Genomic DNA, 23804 nt, shown 5'->3' with positions numbered 1-23804 from the left:
CTCTGCAGAACTGTGAGTCAATTAAACCTCTTTCCTTTACAAATTACCCAGTCTCAGGCAGTTCTTCATAGCAGCGTAAGAACACACTAATACAGTTTACACACTCGAAGTTATAAGAAGCATAAAATCTGAACCCTTATAGTTTCATTATAGCTTGAATATTTTATTACATAGTGACTCTTTATTTCTAGTAATATTTGTCTTAAAGTCTACTGCATCTCTTAATAATATAGCTAAACTGGCTTTCTTTTGGTTAATATTTTAGCCGACACATGCACAATATTTTATCATTCCTTTTCCTTTCCATCTTTCCGTGTCCTCAGATTTTGGGTATGCTCCATGTAAACAGCATATTGCTAGATTTCATCCAGTCCAACAATCCATGCCTTGTAAGAGAAGACTTTGTCCACTGATACTTACAGTGTTTACTCATACATTCAGATTTTTCCAACATTGATCTTATTCTATAATTTCTAACCATAATTTTTCTCATTTTATTCCCCTTCCTTTCTTGCTCTTGCTTAGATTAGGATTTTTTCCTCATTCGCTTTTCCCCATCTACTGGTTTAAAAGACATACATTCTATTATTTCAGTGATCACATTTTAAATTTTAAGACTAATAAACAACTTTATCCTTCTTCCAAATGATATAAAACCCTTAGAATGCTGTGATTCAAGTTCACTGTAATGAAAATGTACCTATGTGGAAAATTCTCTCTTGTTTTTTCTAGGGCTTATCACAGGGAAAAGTACTGAATAAGCATAGATACTTAAAATATGCCATCACTGCTTTAAATTCTGTACATGTATTCTAGATTGCATCAACATGAGATTAATAATCTATCACAAGAGGAAATAAACATAATTTATTTCAAGTGAGAAAAAATTACCTCCTCCTTGTTGCATAAAGTACTGCTCCAAGTTATCACAGTCAATTTTGGTTCTACAGAAGATAATTGCTTGATCCATCTTATGTTCCTTGATTGCCCGGACAGCATACTCCCCCTTCAGGATTTTAATAGCTTCAGACCACATCTCTTGAATACCATAACAACAACAAAAACCAACAGAATTTCAATCTGAATTTGTCATGAATACACATAATTATAGTCATAGACTGACTGCTTAATTTTCCTAAAAAAGAATACCTGTTCTAATAAAAGTATTATATATAGACAAGGACAAGAAGTAAAGATAGAGTAAAACAGTAAGTTAATCCATTCATTCATTTATTTTTGTTTCTGTTAATATTTTTGTGCTACTTTATGTAGTATACAAACATCTATAACCATACCTCTTATGAGGGAACATACTCATACATATGTACAAATTAACAGAAATACATACTCACAGCAACACTGTTCTCATCCCTCATGAAGAACAAGTCATACTCTGCCTTGCATGAACTTCCCTAAATGCTCAATAAATGCTTTATACAATTATTTTAACTCCTTTTAAAAATAATGTACTTTCTAAATCAATCTAAATACCAGAAAGTTCATACTTCACTCTATGCAGTAAAAACCTCAACACAAAAATCTAGTAATTTCTTCGTCACCATCCTCCAACTCTATTTTTCAGTGTGAAGCTGTGCTACAATTGTTATTCCTCAACCACTGAATGTTAAGACGTTAATTCTGTGACCCAAAGTATTTCTAAGGTCTCTCTGATCATCTCTAATTGTAGTCTAAACTAAGCAAAACTTTTGCAAGAAAAATATAAGAAGGAATAAAAACTGGAATTTTATAAAATGCATTCTCAAACAGTGGGATGACAGATTTTCAAATACTGTCTCTGTTCTTCTCCAACAATAAGGATAACTAAGTATGTGTCCAGTTAATGTAGAGCTACACATAAACCTGAGTTCAAATCTTTAATCAAGATTTCAGATAATTCACCTTTTTGATATAGTTGAAAACCTGCCCGTGAATTCAACCATGAAGCAAACAGAGTCTGACCCTCACCAATGAATGATCCACCTGAAACATCTGATGTCAGACATGCAGCCTAATGGGTTTAAGATTCATTCTTCCAAGTTTTCTAAGCACCATCCTTGTATCATGATGTACCTTCCTATACTTTCAAAACACTATTTAACCTGAAACAGCGTGTCTCAGCTCTGCACAGAAGAATCTTCATAGAGGCAGAATTTAATGTTAGGCTTTTTAAAAATTGCCAAATATTTAATGGTACAGATTTGCAGTTTAAGAAGATGAAAAAGTTCTGGAGATGGATAGTGGTGATGATTGTACAACAATACAAATGTACTTAATGCCAATGAACTGTACACTAATAGTTAAAATGCAAAGTTTTATGTTATGTATATTCTACCACACACAAAAAAGTCAACAAACAACTATTTCCAAATCATTTCAGTATCTTTTGCAAAGCTGTAGCTAAAGAAATTTTTCTTTGTTATGCAATATCCCTGATATGAGAAACTTACACGATTATTTCTTCTTGAATTCAGGGTCAGTATAAAATAATCTCTCTAGAAAAATTTGCTGGTTTCCTATGATCAATGAGATTTAGATAATCAAAAATATTTGTGGCTGGATGCAGTGGCTCATGCCTGTAATCGCAGCACTTTGGGAGGCCAAGGCGGGTAGATCATTTGAGGTCAGGAGTTCAAGACCAGCCTGGCCAACATGGTGAAACCTTGTCTCTACTAAAAATACAATTAGCTGGGTAGTAGTAGCGCATGCCTGTAATCCCAGCTACTCGGGAAGCTGAGGCAGGAGAACTGCTTAAGCCTGGGAGGCAGAGGTTGCGGCGAGCCGAGATCGCACCACTGCACTCTAGTCTGGGTGACAGAGTGAGACTCTCTCTCAAAAAAAAAAAAAAAAAAAAAAAAATTGTGATTTAGATGCCAGGAGACTAACATCTAAATTCAATGATTAAGGCCAGGCACAGTGGCTCATACCTGTAATCCCAGCATTTTGGGAGATCGAGGTGGGAGGATCACCTGAGGTCAGGAGTTCAAGACCAGCCTGGCCAACATGGTGAAACCCCAGCTCTATTAAAAATACAAAAAAATTAGCCAGGCGTGGTGGCAGGAGATCCCAGCTACTTGGGAGACTGAGGCACGAGAACTACTTGAACCCAGGTGGAGGCGGTTACCTTGAGCTGAGGTCATGCCATTACACTCCAGCCTGGGTGACAAGAGCGAGACTCTGTCTCAAAAAATTAAAAAACAAAAAATAAATAAATTCAATGATTCATATTCCTCTAAGTTGACTAGTATCGGCTTTTTTCCCATTTCTTTTTTATCATTTTTATTGTCTTTATTTCCAAATTTCCTGTTCTAATTTTGCAGGTCACCTCACATCCTTCATGAGAATAGGTAAGGTATAAATTTCATTTTCAAAATCTTTCAACACGTTTGACTCTTTTTAACTCACCTGGACTATTAGCACCAGGTCTTGTGTTATCTTTTGCATGTACATCGTCAGTCTATCAAAAACAAGGAATAAAAACAGGATAGAGGAGTCGTTAAATAATGATTCAGAATAGATGTCATTTTTTAAAAGGGAGAATTATATTTGTCTTTACACTGCATTTCAGATATATGTCTTTATAACACAATCTGTAGGCAAAATCATTCTTCAGATTTGGAAAAACCCTTCATTAACTATAGGTCTAAGGTCACTTTTAAAGGTAATAATAATAATGAAAATGTGGTTTCTAAAATATCGCATATTTATAATAAACATAACCTTACTATATAAAGGCAAATCTAATCACAGTGAAGAAAGTGACAAGATGACCACATGAAATTGGTTTTTAGAAAAAAGTACATCAAGAGGACACCTATGAGGGCTCCTACTAAAATACTACTAAAAATGGAAATCACTGTATCTGAAATTAGGTATATATATGTTATTTACTTATAAAAATTATATCAAGGAAGCTGATCACAAAAGCAATATTATGAAGAGAGAAAAACAAAAGATGGAGTCCATCACTTATTCAGTGCTTTTTAAAGGTCTAAGGGTCTACAATGTATTGGACTTTTCTTTGATACAATAACTGACTGCCTTAAGCATCACTAAGAGCCCAAGGCTAAACTAGTTTATAAATTGTTTTATTCTACATAAATGTTAATATTATAAATCACTTACTCTAATGTGGTTCTTTCCAAGCCTTTCCCAGAGTCTGTCAGTTTTGGGATTTACTGGGACAACGACATGGTGTACAGTATCTGGAACAGAGTCTTCTCCTTTTAAGTCAACCCAGGTAGGAAAATGCATTATCTTCTCCGACAGTTTCTTTACATCGAAAGAATGCAAAGTGGCAGAGCAAACAATCACCTAAGAAGAGGAAACCCCAAATTGAGATGAACTTTTATAATAATTATTAAATCACACAAACACTGATATGAAACACAAAGTGTGCTAGCCTGGACTCCAAAGATAAGTTCAACACTTTACTCTATGCAGCGACAACTGGAGGTATGACTTTGGGCGGGTTGATATCTCTGAGGTTCAGTCCCCTCACTGTCACATAGAAATCATGCCATCTCTTCCTCAAGTTCCTACAAAACTGAGTAAAATGAGATGTTTTTGTAAACCAAAAATCCTATATTACTATCAGTCCCCTTCTCTCAAAAGCTTGTCCTTCTTAAACATTTCCTAAGAAAGAAGGATATAACTAAGAGAAGATAACAATTTTTCAATAGCTGAAGTTATTTTTCCTTCGAACAGGAAGCAGTACTAATGATCTGGAATACAAACCCTAAATGTTCTATAGGACAAAATAACTAAGAATTTGTACTTACAGTTTTCTGCAACACCCAACAAATTTCCTCAAATTTCCTTCTATTTCTAAAAGCAGCTTTTAAGAATGTTACCTTTGAGTATACTATTTCATCCAGTAACAAAAAGAAAACATTTTACATAGTAATAAACTTCACGAGAGGGCACCAAACAAAAACGCTTTGACCCTGCTCATAAGCATTAATGATGGCAGTGGCAGGTCGTCAGGAGTGGCTGCTGCCATCATGTTGGCTGCAGTGGGGCGCCACGAGCAGTGGCAGCAAGAGCGGCTGTGGAAGCTGCAGTGGTGGTGGTGGGTCCCCTGTGCCCCACATCCCCAAGGCAGCTGACTGGGCCACCCCAACCTTCGCGAAGCTGGGCAGGACTCACTCCCAGGCCCAGAGTCTCCACCACTCTGGACCCGGGCCCTGTGTTGCCGCTCTTGCCTGCCACTGCTGCGGGGAGGGCACAGAGAGGAGGAGGACAGTCCCCAGAGTCCACCCCTGGGAGGGCCCTGGAGCCTGCTGCCCTGGGAGTCACCTCAATGGGGCTGGGCCGAGTCGCCTGCCACAGGGGGAGCAGCGAGGTTGGGCACAGAGGGGCAGACAGAGAGGAGCCCTGAGATGGAGCTGGGCCCAGAGTGGTGGTGGGAGCCAGGAGCATGCAGGAGCCCCACCATCCCAGGCATGGCTGCAGCCGCCCAAGTTGTAGCTGCGGACCCAGGCATCTCTGCACTCGGGGGCCCCTAAAAGGCCCTCCCTTGCCCCAATAGGTTCAAAGATGTCTGCTCCCGCTGCCTGGCCTCTCTCTGCTGTCAACACCCACTCTGATGATAGAACAAAGTTAAGGCCGAGCTTGGGCGCTGTCACAACCCAGCTGGGTGTGCACACTTGAGGCAGCACTGATACACCAACCCACTGCCACTCTGGCTGCCTCCAGCCTTTGAGTAACAGCGAACATGGGAGCATGGCCAAGGCAGGCTAAGGACAGCCCAGTGCTGGCCTACAGATGCCCCTTGGCATGAACAGCCTGGGCACCATGAACAGCGGCAGGAGGCAGACAGGCTCCTGGGTGGAAGGGGGCTAGTCCCCGGTGAAGCCCCACCTTCAAACTGGGGAAGTCCTGAAGCCCGGGGGCCAGGCCACCAGTCCCACAGAGAGCCGGTGCCCATGCCAATGCCTGGAGCTACCCAGTGTACCTGGCTGTGCGCAGTGGCCAGACCCCACGTTCGCTCATACATCCCTCGCCACTCTGCGCCTGGCTCACCCTTGGGAGGCATGGGGTCCAGGCTGGTAGTGAGAGCTGAGCACAGCCTGCCAGGCCAAGTGGGCGGAACTGAGTAAAACTTGGCCTAAGGCACCACTGGCCGCAGAGGTTTCCAGCCAGAAAATCAACACCCCCTAGGATCCCGTAACGTTAATACATAACAATTGTTTACATGTATTTTAAGATGCATTGATAATTTTATACCTGAAGTCTTTTTCCATCAGAGGTAACCTGAGGAATCTGATTGTGCATCCTATTTATAAAATCAGAATAACCTTGAGTAAGAAGCCCATCCTGTATGAGAAGCAAAGAATAAATTAAATTTTTAATCAGTATAGAAAATAAGTTTTAATCAGTATCAAAAATATTTTTTGCTAAATCAAACAAAATATAAGGAAACTAATTCATATATATACATAGTCCTATATTTTCAAAACTATTTTGTTGGATATTTAAAGATAAATTATAAATTCAATTTTAAGTTCCTTGTGACTAAAATATGAAGAGGTGACAACAAATAATCCAAAACCATAATCTAATAATCTAGAATGAAAATACCAGTCAACAGCTTCTAACATATATCCTTCAACAGACTTTTCATATAAAAAATTAAAAACCCTCAGTGCTGAGGAACTAGTTAAACCCAACTTGAAAATGATTTGGAAGTATGTCTAAGAGCCTCAAACACATTTACGTCCTTCCAGATGGTCTACATTTTATATCTCTGACACAAGGAACAAATTTATAGTATGTAGAAAATGTATGTACAAACAAAGCTGGTTATTTGGAGTAAAAATCATACCTACCTACATACCTAGTAATAAGAGTAATTAAATATACCATGAAGTAGCTATATAATAGACCTGAAGTAGCCATATGATAGACCACTAGACAGCATTTATAAAGTATTTACAAACAATTACAGGAAATACTTACGATATTACATAAAATTTTTAAAAATTTTCCCAGATTCCTCACATCTTGATTTCAACTACACGAAATAATATATAAATAAAGAGTATATGAAAATATACCAAACTGATAACAATGATTAGGTAGTAGGATCATGACTGAATTATATTTCTTCTTCATTTTATATATTTTATCTCAAAAAATGTAAGTAAACTTTTAAAAAAGCATGCTTATCTTTCAACATACAGCTTCATCCAGGACCAGGAATCTAACTTGAGATAAGTTCAGCTTTCCAGTTGACACCAAGTCATCTAGTCTTCCCGGAGTACCTACAACTATATCTACCTGAAAAATAGCAAAACAACTACTTAATGAAAACTAAAGAAACAGTATAATTACCTTAAAATAGCAACCAATAACTGTCTACTTTTAAATAAAAACAAACAAAAAAAAGGAGTTACAGATAATGGCATATGTTAAACTGATAATTGGTTTGAAATTAATGTGAAGATTTTGGTATTTTGACCAAAATTGATTTTGACATCCTTAACTGATATACATTCTAATGTATAAAATTTATATTTTCCAAGCAAAAATCAGATGAATTTACTGGAACTCAATGGAACCTAGAACTCAAGTCCTAGTTCCACCATTACTCTGCTCTGTGACCTTAATTTACTTAATCTCCTCTAGTACCAATTTTTCCATTTTTGAATTGGGGAAATACCTTCTCCTTTTCAACATGGTTGTGATAATTAAGAGATAAGATGCGTAAGGCACCAGATGCAGAGTGTCCCAGGTGCTCAATTTTGGTTATAGTTAATAGTAATGGTGATCAGACTGTCCAGGAAAACAGTAATAGTTACTATTTGTCAAGTGCTTATAATGAACCGGCACTCTGTGAAATGTTTTACAAGTACACGTTTTATTTCATGTTACCACTAAGGTAAATACTACTATAATTATTCCTATTCAATGAGAAAACGGAAGTTTAGAATACTAAATAAAAATTTTCAAACATACATAGAAGAGAACAGTGAGCCTCGGTGCCAGGACACAAACAATTAACATTTTGCATTCTCCCACACATATCTTGTAGTCAAGTCCATAGGTATGGTGATTAGACACATAGGTTTCAGAGTAAAGTTCTGAGTTATACGATCTTAGGCAAATTAATATTTGATATAAGCCCTCTTCAAAAATAGGGAAGAGTACCATCTCAGAGGATTATTGTAAGTACTGAGTAAGAACATGTTATGGTTTTAGTACAGTGCCTGACCCATTTCTAGAAAGCAGTCAATAAAGATGAAGTGTTGTTTTTTTTTTTTTTTGAGATGGAGTGTCGTTCTGATGCCCAGGTTGGAGTGCAGTGGCGTGATTTCCACCTCCTGGGTTCACACCATTCCCCTGCCTCAGCCTCCCAAGTAGCTGGGACTACAGGCGCCTGCCACCATGCCCGGCTAATTGTTTTGTATTTTTAGTAGAGACGGGGTTTCACCATGTTAGCCAGAATGGTCTCGATCCCCTGACCTCGTGATCCGCCCGCCTTGGCCTCCCAAAGTGCTGGGATTACAGGCGTGAGCCACTGCGCCTGGCAAGATAAGGTATTTTTCAAGTGTGTATATGGGCCAGTGCAGTGGCTCATGCCTGTAATCCTAGCACTTTGGGAGGCTGAGGCAGGCAGATTGCCTGAGCTCAGGAGTTTGAGACCAGGCTGGGCAAAATGGTGAAACCCCGTCTCTACTAAAACACACACACAAAAAAACTAGCCAGGCATGGCGGCCTGTGCCTGTAGTCCCAGCTACTCAGGAGGCTGAGGCAGGAGAATTGCTTGAACCCAGGAGGCAGACGTTGCAGTGAGCCGAGATCACACCACTGCTCTCCAGCCTGGGTGACAGAACAAGACTCTATCTCCAGAAATAAATAAATAAATAAATAAAAATAAACAAAGTGTGTATATGATGTATTCATGTGAGCACAAATAAGGTATTACATAAGATCATTCAGTAAATTAGGCAATTCAAAACCTCTACTCTTTAATTGACAGGCATTAAAAAACAACACTTCCATTCTTTTTTACCTGTTTTCTCCACCCTGTACTAAAAATATTGGTTTCTATTAGCAAAGTTATTCCTCTAGTTCCATTACTTCAGTATCTCACTCCTCAAATAAACACAACATTGTGCTGAATGAACTTTTAACTTGATCCAATAGGAGACACTTACTATCCCATGAAAAATAAAGCAGACATTTCTGACACTATTGTTTCATCTGCACTGATAATTACAAGCAAGTTCAACCTAGAAAATATTGTCTGAAAATGTGAAGATAAAATCTGTCCAATGTATTAAGAATCTACTATGTGCCAAGCACTGAGACAGGTGCTGTACACAGCAGTGAACAAAATACCATCTGGTTCTATGACATCAGTTTAGTACAGTATTCTAACCATGTGAGTTTCCTCCTTCCTAATTTCAGCAGGTAAAGTGGGCATGAAAACAGACAAGGCCTCTCAGGGTTTTAAGTCATTTAGATCAGAAAAGCCTGTGAGACATCTTCATTTATATCATTTTTATGATAGCACTACCTACCTTTATCAGGCCTCAATGGCACATCTTGCATAATATTGCAAGTCTAAAAGATTAGAAAACTAAAATGCTTCCACTCTCTCACTGCCAAGCTGACTTCTGCCCCAGCATAATACCCAACACAGGGCTAAGGCTGAATCAGAGCGTGGTGGAAGATAATAGAAGCAGAGAATGTAAGATAGAAGAACAGAAAAAGATCATATTAGATCCACTAAGAAGTAGAGTAGAATTGAATTCTGCGAACAATGCTCTGGAATAACACTGCCTTTCCAATTGCTTCAAGTTAGTACCAAATTTTAAGACATCCTGATGAAAGCAGATTTAATTCCCTAAAAACTCTATAAGCTTTAGGAAAATAGGAATTGAGAAACATATTATCTTATGGGAAAAATGGGTTTGAGGAAGCAAGATTGGGAATAAACTTATTAAATCTCTCTTACAACCACTAAAACAAAATAAAACACACTAAATGTTTCAGCTTATCTTCTGTTGCTTTAAAAGAATATCACAAAGTAGATAACTTATAAAGAAAAGAATATTTCTCACATTTCTGGAGGCTTGGCAAGTTCAAGAGCATGGTGTCAGCAGCAACTAGTGAGGGTCATCCCATGGCAGAAGGGAGCAAGAAAGAAACAGGCCCAAACTTCTGCAATAACTAACCCACTCCTACAGCAAAGGCATTAACCCAGTCATGAGGACAAAGCCCGCACGGTCTAATCATCTCTTAAAGGCCCCCACCTTCCAATACTATTACATTGGCAATTAAATTTCAACATGAGTTTTGCTGGGGACATTAAAACCATAGCACTAAATAAAAACGTATCAAAGCAATATTACTCAGAATAGTATTAACAAGTATGGTAATATGATTCCTTGCTCTTAATATGGCATACCAGGTCAAATGTAAAGTCCATGTGGCACAAAATTTAGATTGACAGGAGCACCAATGAAATTGGAGAAAGGACATAATTGCTTGTCATGACTCAATATTGGATGGTTTAGCTTAAATGATTAAATATTTAGGAAAGGAAATAAAAGAGAAATTTATAAGCTGTAAGTTATTTCACATACGAAAAATATTTCATGAAGTCCTACCTTTACAGAATTGATAAACGGTTAAAAATTTCCCAAACTTCAGTCGGGCACAGTGGTTCACTCCTGTAATCCCAGCACTTTGGGAGGCCAGGGCAGGCAGATCACCTGAGGTCAGGAGTTCAAGACCAGCCTGGCCAACATGGTGAAACCCTGTCTCTACTAAAAATACAAAAAAATTAGTCAGTGTGGTGGTGGATGCCTGTAATCCCAGCTACACAGGAGGCTGAGGCAGGAGAATTGCTTGAACCCAAGAGGCAGAGATTGCAGTGAGCCAAGAACGTGCCATGGCACTCCAGCCTGGGTGACAAGAGTGAAACTCTTCTCAAAAAAAAATCCTAAACTTCTTCTCCAATAGTGGAGATCACTGGAGATTACATCCTCTTAGCTTTGTCCTTCACAATGGCATGCCTGAGCACAGCCTTTGCGCGTTCCCCTTACACATAACGGAACTCATCTCTCTCCTCACTGGAACTACTACCCACGGTCTTATCATTATTCATCCTTCCCAAGGGCCACTGCAGGAACTTCTATCCTTATCTGCAATCTATTTTACCTCTTCTTTTGTTCTTAACTCCAGTTTCTTCTTTTTCACTTATCTCCCCAAAAAGAATGACTCTTTACCCATGAAGGCCAGAAAGAAATTCTCAAACGTTCAGAGGGTAAACAACAAAAAATCATGTATGCTGGAATTTTGCCTGAGAGGTTTGGGAGAGACTACTGCTTTGTATACTTCCGGGAGAAGAAAAGGCACACTTGCAAGATGTCTTTGAACAAATATACTCTTCTGATCTTGCACTAATTTCAGCCTCACTTAAATTTTCTTGAAACAAAATAGAGCTGTATTGCCAAAACAACAGCCCATGACATTATGTTTTAAAAATTAAAACTACAACTTACTCCATTTTCCAAAACAGAGAGCTGATCCCGGGCCGCAACACCTCCAATTATCAGAAGCTCCCTGAAATAAATATTAAGATGATAATGTAAGAAAAAAAAATTAAAGTCTGCTTTTCATTGTTTGATCTGCATCCATTTATTTTAGGTGGAAATTAAGGCTGAGAAAGGAACTGAGGAAAAAAGCCTACAATAAAACAAGTCTGGGGAAGGTGGGAAACAAAGCAGTTAAATCTCCATAGCTGTATCCATTGCTGAAGTGTGGTAAAGTCACGAAAGACAATGTGTGAGCTTGTAACGTGGAAAAAATTAATCCTCATCTACATATTCTTCTATATTAGGATAATTCAAGGTCTTTTAAAACCTGGTTTCAATCTGCGTTTTCAGACATATATACTTGCATGTATATAAAATGCCCTGAAGGAAAATCAATTTAAAACGTAATACAAAAATCAATTTAAAACGTTGCCTCCAGAAAGGATAACTAGAAATTGGGGAATGGAGTGAAAGAAGACTCACTTTTCACAGTACCCTTTTGTGTTTGAATGTTTCTCATGTCAATAACTGGCCCACTGGCACTGGGACACATGGAAATGCACATGCAAAAGACTGAAGTTAAAACCCTTCCTCATGCCACACACAGAAATTAACTCTAAATGTATCACAGACCTAAATGTAGAACCTAAAATCATAAAACTCAGAAGACAACACAAAATAAAATGTTCATGACCTTGGGTTAGGCCTAGTCTATCTTAACTACAACATCAAAACACCATGACAAAAGAGAAAAATAGATAAATTGGATTTCATCAAAATTAAGACTTCCAAAGGATAGTATCAGGAGAGTAAAGGCCAGATGCAGTAGCTTACACCTACAATCCAGCACTTTGGGAGACTGAGACACAAGGATTGCTTGAGGCCAGGAGTTCGAGACCAGCCTGCACAACATAGCAAGACCATGTCTCCACAAAAACTAAAATTAGCCAAGCACTGTGGCACTTGCTTACAGTCCCAGCTAGTCTGGAGGCTGAGGTGGGAGGACTGCTTGAGCTCAAGAGTTTGAGGCTGCAGTGAGCTATGAGGCAGCACCATACTCCAGCCTAGATAACACAGTGAGCCCTCATCTTAAAAATAAAACCAAAACCAAAAAAAAAATCACCTGGAGGAGCTGCTTTTCTTAAAAAAACAAACAAATTAAAAAAAGATTCTAATTCCTATTCTCTGGAAACTCTGATTCAGTATATCCAGGGGAGGGAACCAATACATTTTATATTTTTAAATAAGGTCCTCAGGTTTGGACTATTGTACTAATACTTCTACTTTTATCCACATTTATAATCAAATATATTTATCCCTATAAACTTGGCAGAAGTAAACACACATATACATGATAATTTATGCTCGTATGCAAAGCACTATAGGGTTGAGGAATATAAAAGAACCACTCCTGCTCTAAGGAATGTAAAACTGAGTTAGAAAGAGAAAAGTTTTGCATATTCAAAGCAAGAAACTTAAAGCAAATAGCTTTAAAAAGGAATAAAAATTAAGAAAATTAAACAGTAAGAAAAACTAACACATGACAGTATGTAAGGATCAGGGAAAGGCATGTACAGTCAGTGTATCAGAGGAGGGGCAGAGGGCTGGGCTGGGACAGTCAGCTTAGCTTCATTCAAAGATCACGACTTCAGCTGGGTTTTAAGAAGGAAAATGTGCATTTGTACCGAATACCAAACGAGTAGCCCATGACTTCACCATCTTAACCAATAAATTGATTTTATTATTCATCTTCCCCTCTAACTTTTGTCTACAATCATGTTCATTTTTATACATAATCACAGCACAAAAATCAATTCACACTAGCATTTTACATTCTTCCCAAATCCTTTTATAAAGAGGTCCCTGAGTGTCTTATACTAAGCAGATGCCCTGGTTACATGGTATGCTCAAGGCATTTATCGTATTTGTTTTGCTTCTCTCCCCTCCATACTATCCCCACACTTTCACACTTCATTCTGTGAAAGGAAGATTGATTCTCATTGTTGAAGCCCGCCCAGCCTAAAACGTCACACATAGAAGGTAGATGAACATTTGCTGAATGAGGAACATGCATCAATCCTCAAAACTAAATTAGAAATTATACCTTGTATAATTTATCCCTAAGTAAGTTTGTTCAACCTGTAAATAAGATCAATATTAAAAAAACAGGCCTGCCTGGCACAGTGGCACATGCCTGTACTCTTAGCTACTCAGGAGGCTGAGAGACAGAATTCCTTGAGTCTAGGAGTTCAAGGCTACAGTGTAGGAAGATCGCACCATGAACAGCCATTCACTTCAGCCTGGGCAACATAGTGAGACTTCATCTCAAAAAAAAACTTAAAAAAAAAAAAAAAAATGACAGGCTTTTGTGATGTCGAAACATTCAAAGCTTCTGAAATTTGACAGTGATGACAGTTACACAACCTTGTGAATATACTAAAAACCAGTGAATTGTACACCTTTTTTTTTTTTTTTGAGGCGGAGTCTTGCTCTGTTGCCCAGGCTAGAGTGCAATGACGCAATCTTGGCTCACTGCAACCTCTGCCTCCCAAGTTCAAGCAATTCTCATGCCTCGGCCTCCTGAGTAGCTGGGATTATAGGCCTCTGCCACCAAGCCCAGCTACTTTTTGTATTTTTAGTAGAGACAGGGTTTCACCGTGTTGGCTGGGCTGGTCTTGAACTCCTGACCTCAGGTGATCCGCCTACCTCAGCCCCCGCAAAGTACTGGGAATACAGGCATGAGTCACTGCAGCTGGCTGAATTGTAGACTTCAAATAATGAGTTTTATGGTGTGTGAATGTTTCAAGTTTAAAAAGGAATTAAAGGCAAAATTAACAAAAATCAAGTGTCCAATTGACTAACAGAGTGTTTTACTTATATGGTATAGCCTTCTTCAAAGTCAAAGGGATTGCTACTGAGCAAGGTCCTGAATTTGTCACTTAATCCTTCCAATGGTAGAAAGAGTCCTATAACTAGACAGTGACCAATCTGAATGCCCAAATAGAAGAAAGCCACCACCGTGATGCAGTCTAGAAGAAACCTCGCCAAGTTTACTAACACGCTAGAAATAGAGTGGCACACTTTCTATACAGATTTAGGGCAAAAATAAACTGAACATTGAATGAAATCCTTTCTTCAAAAAACTGTTAGGGCCAGGTGCAGCGGCTCATGCCTGTAATCCCAGCACTCTCGGAGGCTGAAGCAGGAGGATCACTTGCACCCAGGAGTTTGAGACTAGCCTAAGCAACATAGTGAAACCCTGTCTCTACAAAGGTGGCATGTGCCTGCAGTCCCAACTACTCAGGTGGGAGGAGTGCTTGAACCCAGGAGGTCAAGGTTGCAGTGAGCCACAATCATATCACTACACTCCAGCCTGGGTGACAGACTGAGATCCCCATCTCAGAAAAAAAAAAAAAAATTAGATTTTTACTCCAATGCTGTTTAGTAACCATGACCTTTCATATAAGAGACACGGGGGAAAAAAACATATTTATCATTTAGCAAATAAACAGGAGTTTTATACAGAAATTATTAAAGTATATTTACATACTCACATATGTGTATTACGTATACACACTGAATTTCTACTTCATTTTTCTCTATCTTATTCTTCTTCCAAAAAACTTCAAACCAAAAGACAATAAGCATTTCAGCACAAAAGGAAGATTTACCTTAATTTAGGATTATCAATATATTTCTTGAACTGCTTGATGTTATTCAAAGTTTGTTCGGCTAACTCCCGGGAAGGTTCAACAATGAGAGCCTTCGGAGCATTGGGGAGAAACTTTGTTTGTGTCACCTGTGCATTACCTTAGGGAATAAAAAAGACAAGAACACATTCAAATCACGCTTTATAACACTGTTACTTACGGAACATTAGGACAAATACTCTAATATCAACATTTTAAATAATAATTGTCAAAAAGTAGAGAAGACAGTCAAACAAAATAAAGCTCGGATTTCTAAAACAAATGAAGCCTACTTTAAATTAAAACTATTTGGGCCACTGGGGTGACTGACACCTGTAATCCTAGCACTTTGGGCAGCCCGAGGTGGGACAATCACTTAAGCCCAGGTATTCAAGGCTGCAGCAAGCTATGATGGTGACACAGCACTCTACACTCTAGCCTGTGTGACACAGTGAGATTCCCTCTCTTAAAACAACAAAAATCTACTTAAAATAATTCTAATTGATTGATATGTCTAAGAAAAAAATGACTCACTTGTGACAAAGTAAACAGGTTATGAAATGTACTTTAAATAATTGAAATATATTAAATATACAATGGATAAGAGTATAAATTTTGAAGTCAGACTGCTTAGATTTGAATTCAGTTCTACCACTTATTTGCTCTGTGACCTTGGGAAAGTCACTTAAAGTCCCTATTCTTTAGGTTCTTTGCCTGTAAAATGGGAAAACTACTACCTTATACAGTTATTGTGAAGACTAAACCATGTAAAGCACTTAGCGTGGTGCCCTGGCACTGAATAAGCACACATTCTATAAATATTAGATATCATTACCATTATGATTGGGATCCCATAATGCCTACACTGAAACCGAATACTTAAGAGTTTATGAATTAGATTTTAAAAATGAATGTTACTGGTGTGTTAAAAAAAGATATGTGACCAAACCAGCAAGGAAAGTATATGTAACTCACTATGAGAAGCCTTACTTACTGGAGTTCTCACCAATTATTTTCACTATTCTAGAAATCCTTACCCCTGCAGGTATAATACCTGAGTGCTGCGATTTGACAATGTAACCATCCGGTGCCTTGGAAAGAGCAACAAAGCCATCTTTTGGTGGAAACTTAAATTCCTCTTCACCGAAGTTAAATTTCAGTTCAGCATTCTAGCATTGAATAAAAGAGAAAATTAAAATTCTTCCCCTAATTGAAACCATCGTATACAAAATAATGAAGAGCAAGCAGCTTATAACCACAGCAAATTTTTTCTAACTAGATTCCTAATTACCTTCAAAACACAGGCAGGAAAGAGGGCTTGGTTTTTCATATGTGGTGGTATTTCAAATGCCAGACCAAGATCTTTTCCTTAAAAAACAAACAAAAAAAAAAAAAAAAAGAGAGAGAGAGAGAGATTGAAACAATCAGAAAAGACCTTCCTCATGCTGACACTGTCAAATCTACCAGCTTGCCTGCATTCATGCCTCTCTCCTGTCACCATGGATAAACTGTGCTGCCTAAGGCCAGCTTCTTCATTTTTTCACTTTACTCCTGAAACTGTCACCTCTACCCCTCTACATTTTTCATTATTCTGTCTACAAGATCATTTCCATTAGACATTCCAAAGCATATAAACATACTCTCACAGTAAAATACACAAGAAAATCTCCCTTGAACCCACCTCTCCCTCCATTTACCTTCCATTTTTCTTTTCCCTTTTGTAGTGAAACTCCAATTTCCATTTACACTTCATCCACTTCCTTTCACCTCATTCTCTATTGAACTGGCTCCTTATTAGGAGGCCTCCCACCCTCACCCCTTCACTCCACCAAAACAGCTCTCTAATGCTTTCCACTTGTCAAATGCAGCAGTTAATGCACATTCTTCATCTTGCTAGACTAGGTCCACCCACAGCACTGGACACAGTGATTGCTCCCTGATCCTTCAAACACTTCCTTCACCGGGACTGCAGGACCCATGCTTTCTTGGTTCTCCTCCTGGCCTTCCTCCGCATTCCCCTCTGCTGCATTCTCCTCAATTTGCTGACCCCTAACCACAGGAACCCAGGCCTCAGATCTCTTCTTCTCTTTATCTACCCTCATTCCCTAGGCAATCTCACCCCACCCTCCAATGTGTCTTCAACAAAGCAGCCAGAATAGTACTGTTAAACTAAAGATAGATGATGCCACTCCTCTGCTCAAAACCCTCATGGCTTTCTATTTTACACAAAATAAAAACCAAAGTTTAGATCATGGCCCATATGGCTCTCCATGGCCTGGCCTCACCACCTCACCGATCTAACATTCTATCACCGTCCTTTATCCCCAGAGCACTCCAGATCCAGTGGCTTCCTCGCTGTGACTCAGACACCTCAAGCACGCTTCCATCTCAGGGCATCCACATTTACTATTCCCTCAGTCTGAAATGTTCTTTGCAGATATCTGCCCGGCCCACCACCCAACTCATTCGGATCTCTACTTAAATGTCACCTTATCAAGCCTTCTGGCTGCCCGACACAAAAGCACAAACCCCCAAACCGCTATGGCTCTCCACTTCCTTCCCCTGCTTTATACCCTCCTTCACAGCACTTATTACCACCTAACATGGTATTATATGTCTGTCTTTCACCACTAGTGTGTAAGCCCCAAATGTCTATTCCATTTTCTTCTGTGCCTCCAGTACTTACCAGGGTACCTCAAACATAGTCAATGTTCAATAAATATTTGTTCAAATGAAGGCAGGGAGGGAGGGACAGGGATTTGAAAAAGAGGGGGGGGGATTTTTAAAAATTACAATTATTGAATACCATATATCTTTTCACTACTAAGATCCCTATAGAGCTTACCATTTTTGGAGAACTTGACATGTCCTTTATCTATATCTAGGTAACATCCAATGGTATCATGCATAGTGAATTCCTAGAATACCGGAAAGTCAAATGCTATTAATAGAAAGCACATTCTTAAATAAAGTTAAAATATAGCTGCATCAAAAGTATGTGTGTTTCAAAATAATTATTTAAATCAAAAATGCCTATTAGAGCATATGACAATACAATAGTATAAGCATTTGACAGGCTTGTGAGAATCAACATATTTAGGCTGATTCACATTACTGTAGATTTCAGCTCACCAGATGAACTATATTTAGATTCATCATGATCAAAAACAAGAAAAGAGAATAACAGGTATCAAAACCAAAATCAAAATGAGGTGAAAAGAGAAGACAATGTAATGTATTTTGGAGGGGATAACAAATGGCATAAAAGAAAAATTATAACTACTACATATTTATCTAGCTTGACAATATTTCTTCACTAAAGTCCAAATCCAAACTTTCTGTGGAAAATATACAGAAAATCTGCTGATTACACCCTCATTCTGTCATGAGTGATTAAGTTTGCAAGAAAACTTACTTATGCTATGTTGGAGTTGATAACATAATTGCTTACCTCTCCATAATTATCAAACTGTTTATTATGGGATTTCTTTCCTGTTCCACCAAAGCCAAATCCAAACTTGTCAGTACCTAAATTTAAAAAACATTTTACTTTTCTGACAAGAGAAAATATAAAATTAAAAGACCTGTAAAAGAAGCAATTTTATTCACAAAGTATGTCCATTTCATGAACCCACAGGAAAACTATTCCTTAAGTTTCTGAATCCTACAAAAAACTAAACAGTGCTTAGGTCACACAGCTTGTGTGAGACTAGGGACACCAGTGATACTGCATCCCTTTCTGCTTTGGCCAGTAAGAAATTCAGATGCAAGTTTACAATAACGTGAAGCATCTATAAGGGACCGTGTGGTACAGATTCACACACACTAACTTTACCCTGACTCCATTCAGAGTCTTAACCCTCATTTCATACTGCTATAATATCTGTACTTTTTGTAAGTTCCTTCAAATCTTTTTTGGGACAGGGTGGGGTACAGACAAATATTATTTCCATATCTTTAAAATAAAAACTTTTTATGGTTAAACTTATTATTTTGCTTCCCCAAATAATAAAATATTAACCCCCAAATGTAACTCAATCAATTCAGTTATTTTAGAAGCACTTACCTAGGTCCAAAGAGGCCTGCATGGTGGACCACCCGACCCTGCATAACCCTTGGTCATGACAGGATACTTCATAGTAGTGTTTCCCTACAAGGGTAGGATACATTGAGATTTACATAAATCACACACGCATAATTCATTTACCATGAAGCCACCTTCCCAATGTTTCTGAATCACACTGGTATGTACCAAATGAAGAATTATAGGTATATTTGTACCATCAAACACCTTCCCAGATCCTTGACTTAAAGCTATTTTTAAAAACTCATGGGCCAGGCGCAATGGCTCACGCCTGCGGCTAGCACTGTGGGAGGCCAAGGCAAGCAGATCACCTGAGGTTAGGAGTTCAGAACCAGCCTGGCCAACAGGGTAAAACCCCATCTCTACTAAAAGTACAAAAATTAGCCAGGCATGGTGGTGGGCGCCTGTAATCCCAGCTACTCGGGAAGGTGCGGTAGGAGAATCACTTGAACCCAGGAGATGAAGGTTGCAGTGAGCCAAGATGGTGCTATTGCCCTCCAGTCCGGGTGACAGTGCGAGACTCTGTCTCAAAAACAAACAAACAAACAACAACAACAAACCCTCATGTATTAATATATTGCCTCAAAAGTTTACACAAGTGCAGACGCTGTTCAAATACCTTTCATTAATCCTTTAGTAGCTCTACACCCATGCCATTCCTTTACTTCTCTGCTTTGACAACAAAGACCATCTGACCCAATTGCTGGATTTGAGAAGAAAATACAGAAAAACACGTCAGTAAAGGTTTTATAAATCATACATTCCCACCCGCCCCCCCAACCAAAAAAAAATCATTCAGTCTCCCTAACAAGATAATTCCTTTCTTGTTGCAATGTTCCAGAGACTGAGACTTACTGATTCTTGAGTGATAGTATTTACCAAGTGTAATTAGTCATTTCATTCCCTGGGTGTCCTTGGCTATGTTGGGGGCTATTTTCTATGCTGCCATCTCTTAACTAAGGTAAGATTTTCCAGCAAGTCTAGAAAGGATTCAACACAGCTCTTAACCTGACGTGCACTAATAGTAGTTGCACCATGAATACAAATGTGCTTAGATAACTATTCTCTAGAGTCCTTTAAAGAAACGTACTCAAGGATGATGCACCACCCCCACCAATATTTGTTATCCTGATTTTATACTTAGAGCTTGAGCGACTATGTAACTGAAAGATAACAGAACTGTCTCTAGCTTGTTCCTCAATCCATGGAAGAAACCATAATGGGAAAGTAGGGGAAAGCATGAGTAAATAAGCATATGTTTGTTACTTGCTAATGTTATAAGGGCTCTAAAAGATGAGATATATTCTATATTATACATCACGATCAGTCTGAGTGATGTCCACATAGTAGGTGCTAAATGGTTTTAAGTAAAGATTCAGCTTTTGTCTGTACTGGAAAAAAACTATAACTTCCGTCCTGGTTCATCTTTCCAACTCATATTCTGTACTTGAAAGTAGAACAAACTGTTAAGCACCTCAACACACATCTTCCTACACTTTTCAGAAATTAAATTATTCAAAGTATGAATTCTTACCCATATGGGTACTGAATTATGTAAAACTGAACTTTTAAAAAGTTATCTAGGAGCCTCCAGGATAGCCGAACACATGAGGGTTCATGAAGGGTGGCACGCCCAGGGAGGGGAGAAGCTCCAAGCCCCCTCCGGTACTTCAACCTATGCATCTCTTCATCAGTATCCTTTGTAATAGCTTTAAAAATAAACCAGTAAACAAATTTTCCCAAGTTCTGTGAGCCAGTCTAGCAAATTAATTGAACCTGAGGAAGGAGTTGTAGGAACGCTGATTTATAGCCAATCGGTTAGAAGCATAAGCCACAACCCGGACATCAGATGTGGGGGACAGTCTTGTGTGACTGAGCCCTCAACCTGTGGGATATGATGCTGTCTTCATGGAGATGGTGTCAGAATTGAATTGAATTACAGTTCTCAGCTGGAAGAAACCATAATGGGAAAGTAGAGGAAACCATGAATAAACAAACGTGTCTGTTACTTACTCCATCAGTTCTCACTGACTGCTTGCTTGACTTGTGGGGAAAAACCCCACACATCTGCTGTCAGAAGCATGCTGTGAGAGTATATAGGGAAAAATGGAGTTTATTTATTTCTCTATATTCTCAGAACTGGTGTCAGAATCAGGGTTTGCTAGAACTGCCTTGGCTCACAGAAATGTGGTTTGAAAAGAAAAGGATAAAAGGGTAGGGGATGAGGAACTTTTGGTTTCTTGGTGGCCAGAAGATCACCTACGGTATGGAGCCACAGCTGTGCTACACTCAGTTACTAATGGTAAAAGTTATCAGTGGAATTTAGAGTTGGATCCAACTCCAAGGAGCTGGTTCACTGGATGCATAAGAAAACACAAATCAGAACCCGTGAGGTGGAGCTTGCAATGAGCCGAGATCGTGCCACTGCACTCCAGTCTGGGCGACAGCGAGAATCCTTCTCAAAAAAAAAAAAAAAAAAAGAAAAGAAAATGCAAGTAAGAAAGAAAAAAGTATACAGTCTTTTGGTTGCTATTATCTGTAATAGCTAAAATGAAGTAAAAGAGTGCTGGGTCAGCCCTTGATGTGAGACCACATTCCGATTTCAGTCCATCTGAGCTTTGGTCACCAGCTTCAAAGCTGAACCCCAAGGGAAAAATTATGCAGGGCCAACAAAAAGTACTTCTAAGACCTGTGGTCTCCAAGAAGGCAGTCAATGTGGGGAAGAGCAAAACCAAAAAACTCTGAAATTGGAGGGGATAGTGTGAAGGAACTGTTTCATTTTGTAGATCAGTATCATAAGCTTCCTGAGGAGCCTTTACGAAAATGTACTCTGAGAGAAACTCCTTTAGGAAAGTGTCTTTGGTTTTAAATGCAGCAGAATAGAAGGGCATGTTTCGGTTGATGCAGGTCTCATTGCTCACTATGGAACAACCACAGAAGGCTCTATGCATGATGGAGGTTATTCCCAGGCAAACAGCCAGCCTGGTGGATTGGATAAAAGCCACTGTAAGGTCTGTTAACCCCAAGAAGGAGGACTGTCCAACTCCACCCTATAAATACTTTCTTTTATAATTTCTGCATTTTCTATTCGGGTTAGGGAAGTTTTGCCACTGCTAAATTATACATGTAGTTTTCCGCATTCAAATTCATACATATATATTTAAGTCCTAAATACATATGGAATTTCTAATTATGATATGAGATAGAAGTCAATTTTATATTGCGCCAGATGGATCATCAATTGTGCCAGCACCCTTTACCTAATAAATCATCCTTTTTTCTCATTGAAATGAAATATAATTATTTTTCCTGCATATAACTTCTCATATATACTGGGATTTATTTCCATTATATTCCACTGTCTATTCCTATGTCAGTTCTATACTGTTTAATGATAGTGACTACATTCTAATATCTGGTAAATTAAATCTTAATTTTATTTACTTGGTGTTCTCATGTATTATTTTTTTAAGTTTCTGAATTACAAATGAGCTGGTGGAAAGCCTATCCACTTACCGAAAGCAGATCCTCTGTCATATGGGTTCATCTGCCATTTGTTGAGCACTAAACAAGTTAAAATAAGAAAAGTTACCCCCAGATACATAAAATTTAAAATGCTTGGCCGGGTGCGGTGACTCACGCCTGCAATCTCAGCACTCTGGGAAGCTGAGGTGGGTGGTTCACATGAGGTCAGGAGTTCAAGACCAGCCTGGCCAACATGGTGAAACCTCGCCTCTACTAAAAAAATACAAAAATTAGCCAGGCATGGTGGCATGTGACTGTAATCCCAGCTACTCAGGAGTCTGAGGCACGAGAATCGCTTGAACCCAGGAGGCGGAGGTTGCAGTGAGCCGAGATTGTGCCACTGCACTCCAGCCTGGGCGACAGAGTGAGACTCTATCTCAAAAAATAATAATAATAATAACAAAATAAATAAAATCCTCTATTAAAAAAAGCAAGTATTTTATATACCTTAATTCCTCTAGATTCAATATGGTTTTATATATTTAGAATACACAAGTAAAACCTGTTTTTATTTTTATTTTTATGTTTTTTTTGAGACGGAGTCTTGCTCTGTCGCCCAGGCTGGAGTGCAGTGGCTGGATCTCTGCTCACTGCAAGCTCTACCTCCCGGGTTTATGCCATTCTCCTGCCTTGGCCTCCCGAGTAGCTGGGACCACAGGCGCCTGCCACCTCGCCCGGCCAGTTTTTTGTATTTTTTAGTAGAGACGGGGTTTCACCGTGTTAGCCAGGATGGTCTCGATCTCCTGACCTCGTGATCTGCCCATCTCGGCCTCCCAAAGTGCTGGGATTACAGGCTTGAGCCACCACGCCCAGCCTAAAACCTGTTTTTATTAAAAGCAAAAACGCAATTGAAAAATCAGGCACGTTGAAGATAATCATCACTGGTCTATTCGGACCTAAAACCTTATCTCCTCACTTGCTTGCTTCAGTGTGCTCCGTATCAGATGATACTGATCTCTG

At 38.9% G+C, this 23804-nt stretch overlaps 1 protein-coding gene across 1 annotated transcript in view; it reads right to left on the bottom strand.

Moving 5' to 3' along the window:
* The window catches only part of DDX1 (DEAD-box helicase 1), a 37885-nt gene that overhangs the window by 6477 nt on the left and 7604 nt on the right, over window positions 1-23804 (bottom strand). Inside the window, exons 6-19 of the mRNA XM_021924593.2 lie at window positions 22836-22883; window positions 19939-20022; window positions 19302-19385; window positions 18687-18763; window positions 18081-18153; window positions 16527-16603; window positions 16290-16404; window positions 15218-15356; window positions 11514-11574; window positions 7180-7278; window positions 6226-6315; window positions 4123-4311; window positions 3403-3454; window positions 892-1038 (exon numbers count right to left, since the gene is read on the bottom strand). Of these exons, the coding sequence (XP_021780285.2) occupies window positions 892-1038; window positions 3403-3454; window positions 4123-4311; window positions 6226-6315; window positions 7180-7278; window positions 11514-11574; window positions 15218-15356; window positions 16290-16404; window positions 16527-16603; window positions 18081-18153; window positions 18687-18763; window positions 19302-19385; window positions 19939-20022; window positions 22836-22883 (1335 nt within the window). The remainder of the gene's footprint in view (window positions 1-891; window positions 1039-3402; window positions 3455-4122; window positions 4312-6225; window positions 6316-7179; window positions 7279-11513; window positions 11575-15217; window positions 15357-16289; window positions 16405-16526; window positions 16604-18080; window positions 18154-18686; window positions 18764-19301; window positions 19386-19938; window positions 20023-22835; window positions 22884-23804) is intronic.

The sequence above is a fragment of the Papio anubis genome, chromosome 14, assembly GCF_008728515.1.
Source record: "Papio anubis isolate 15944 chromosome 14, Panubis1.0, whole genome shotgun sequence".
In the NCBI taxonomy this organism is placed as follows: domain Eukaryota; kingdom Metazoa; phylum Chordata; class Mammalia; order Primates; family Cercopithecidae; genus Papio; species Papio anubis.
This window is presented reverse-complemented; position numbering and strand designations above follow the sequence as displayed.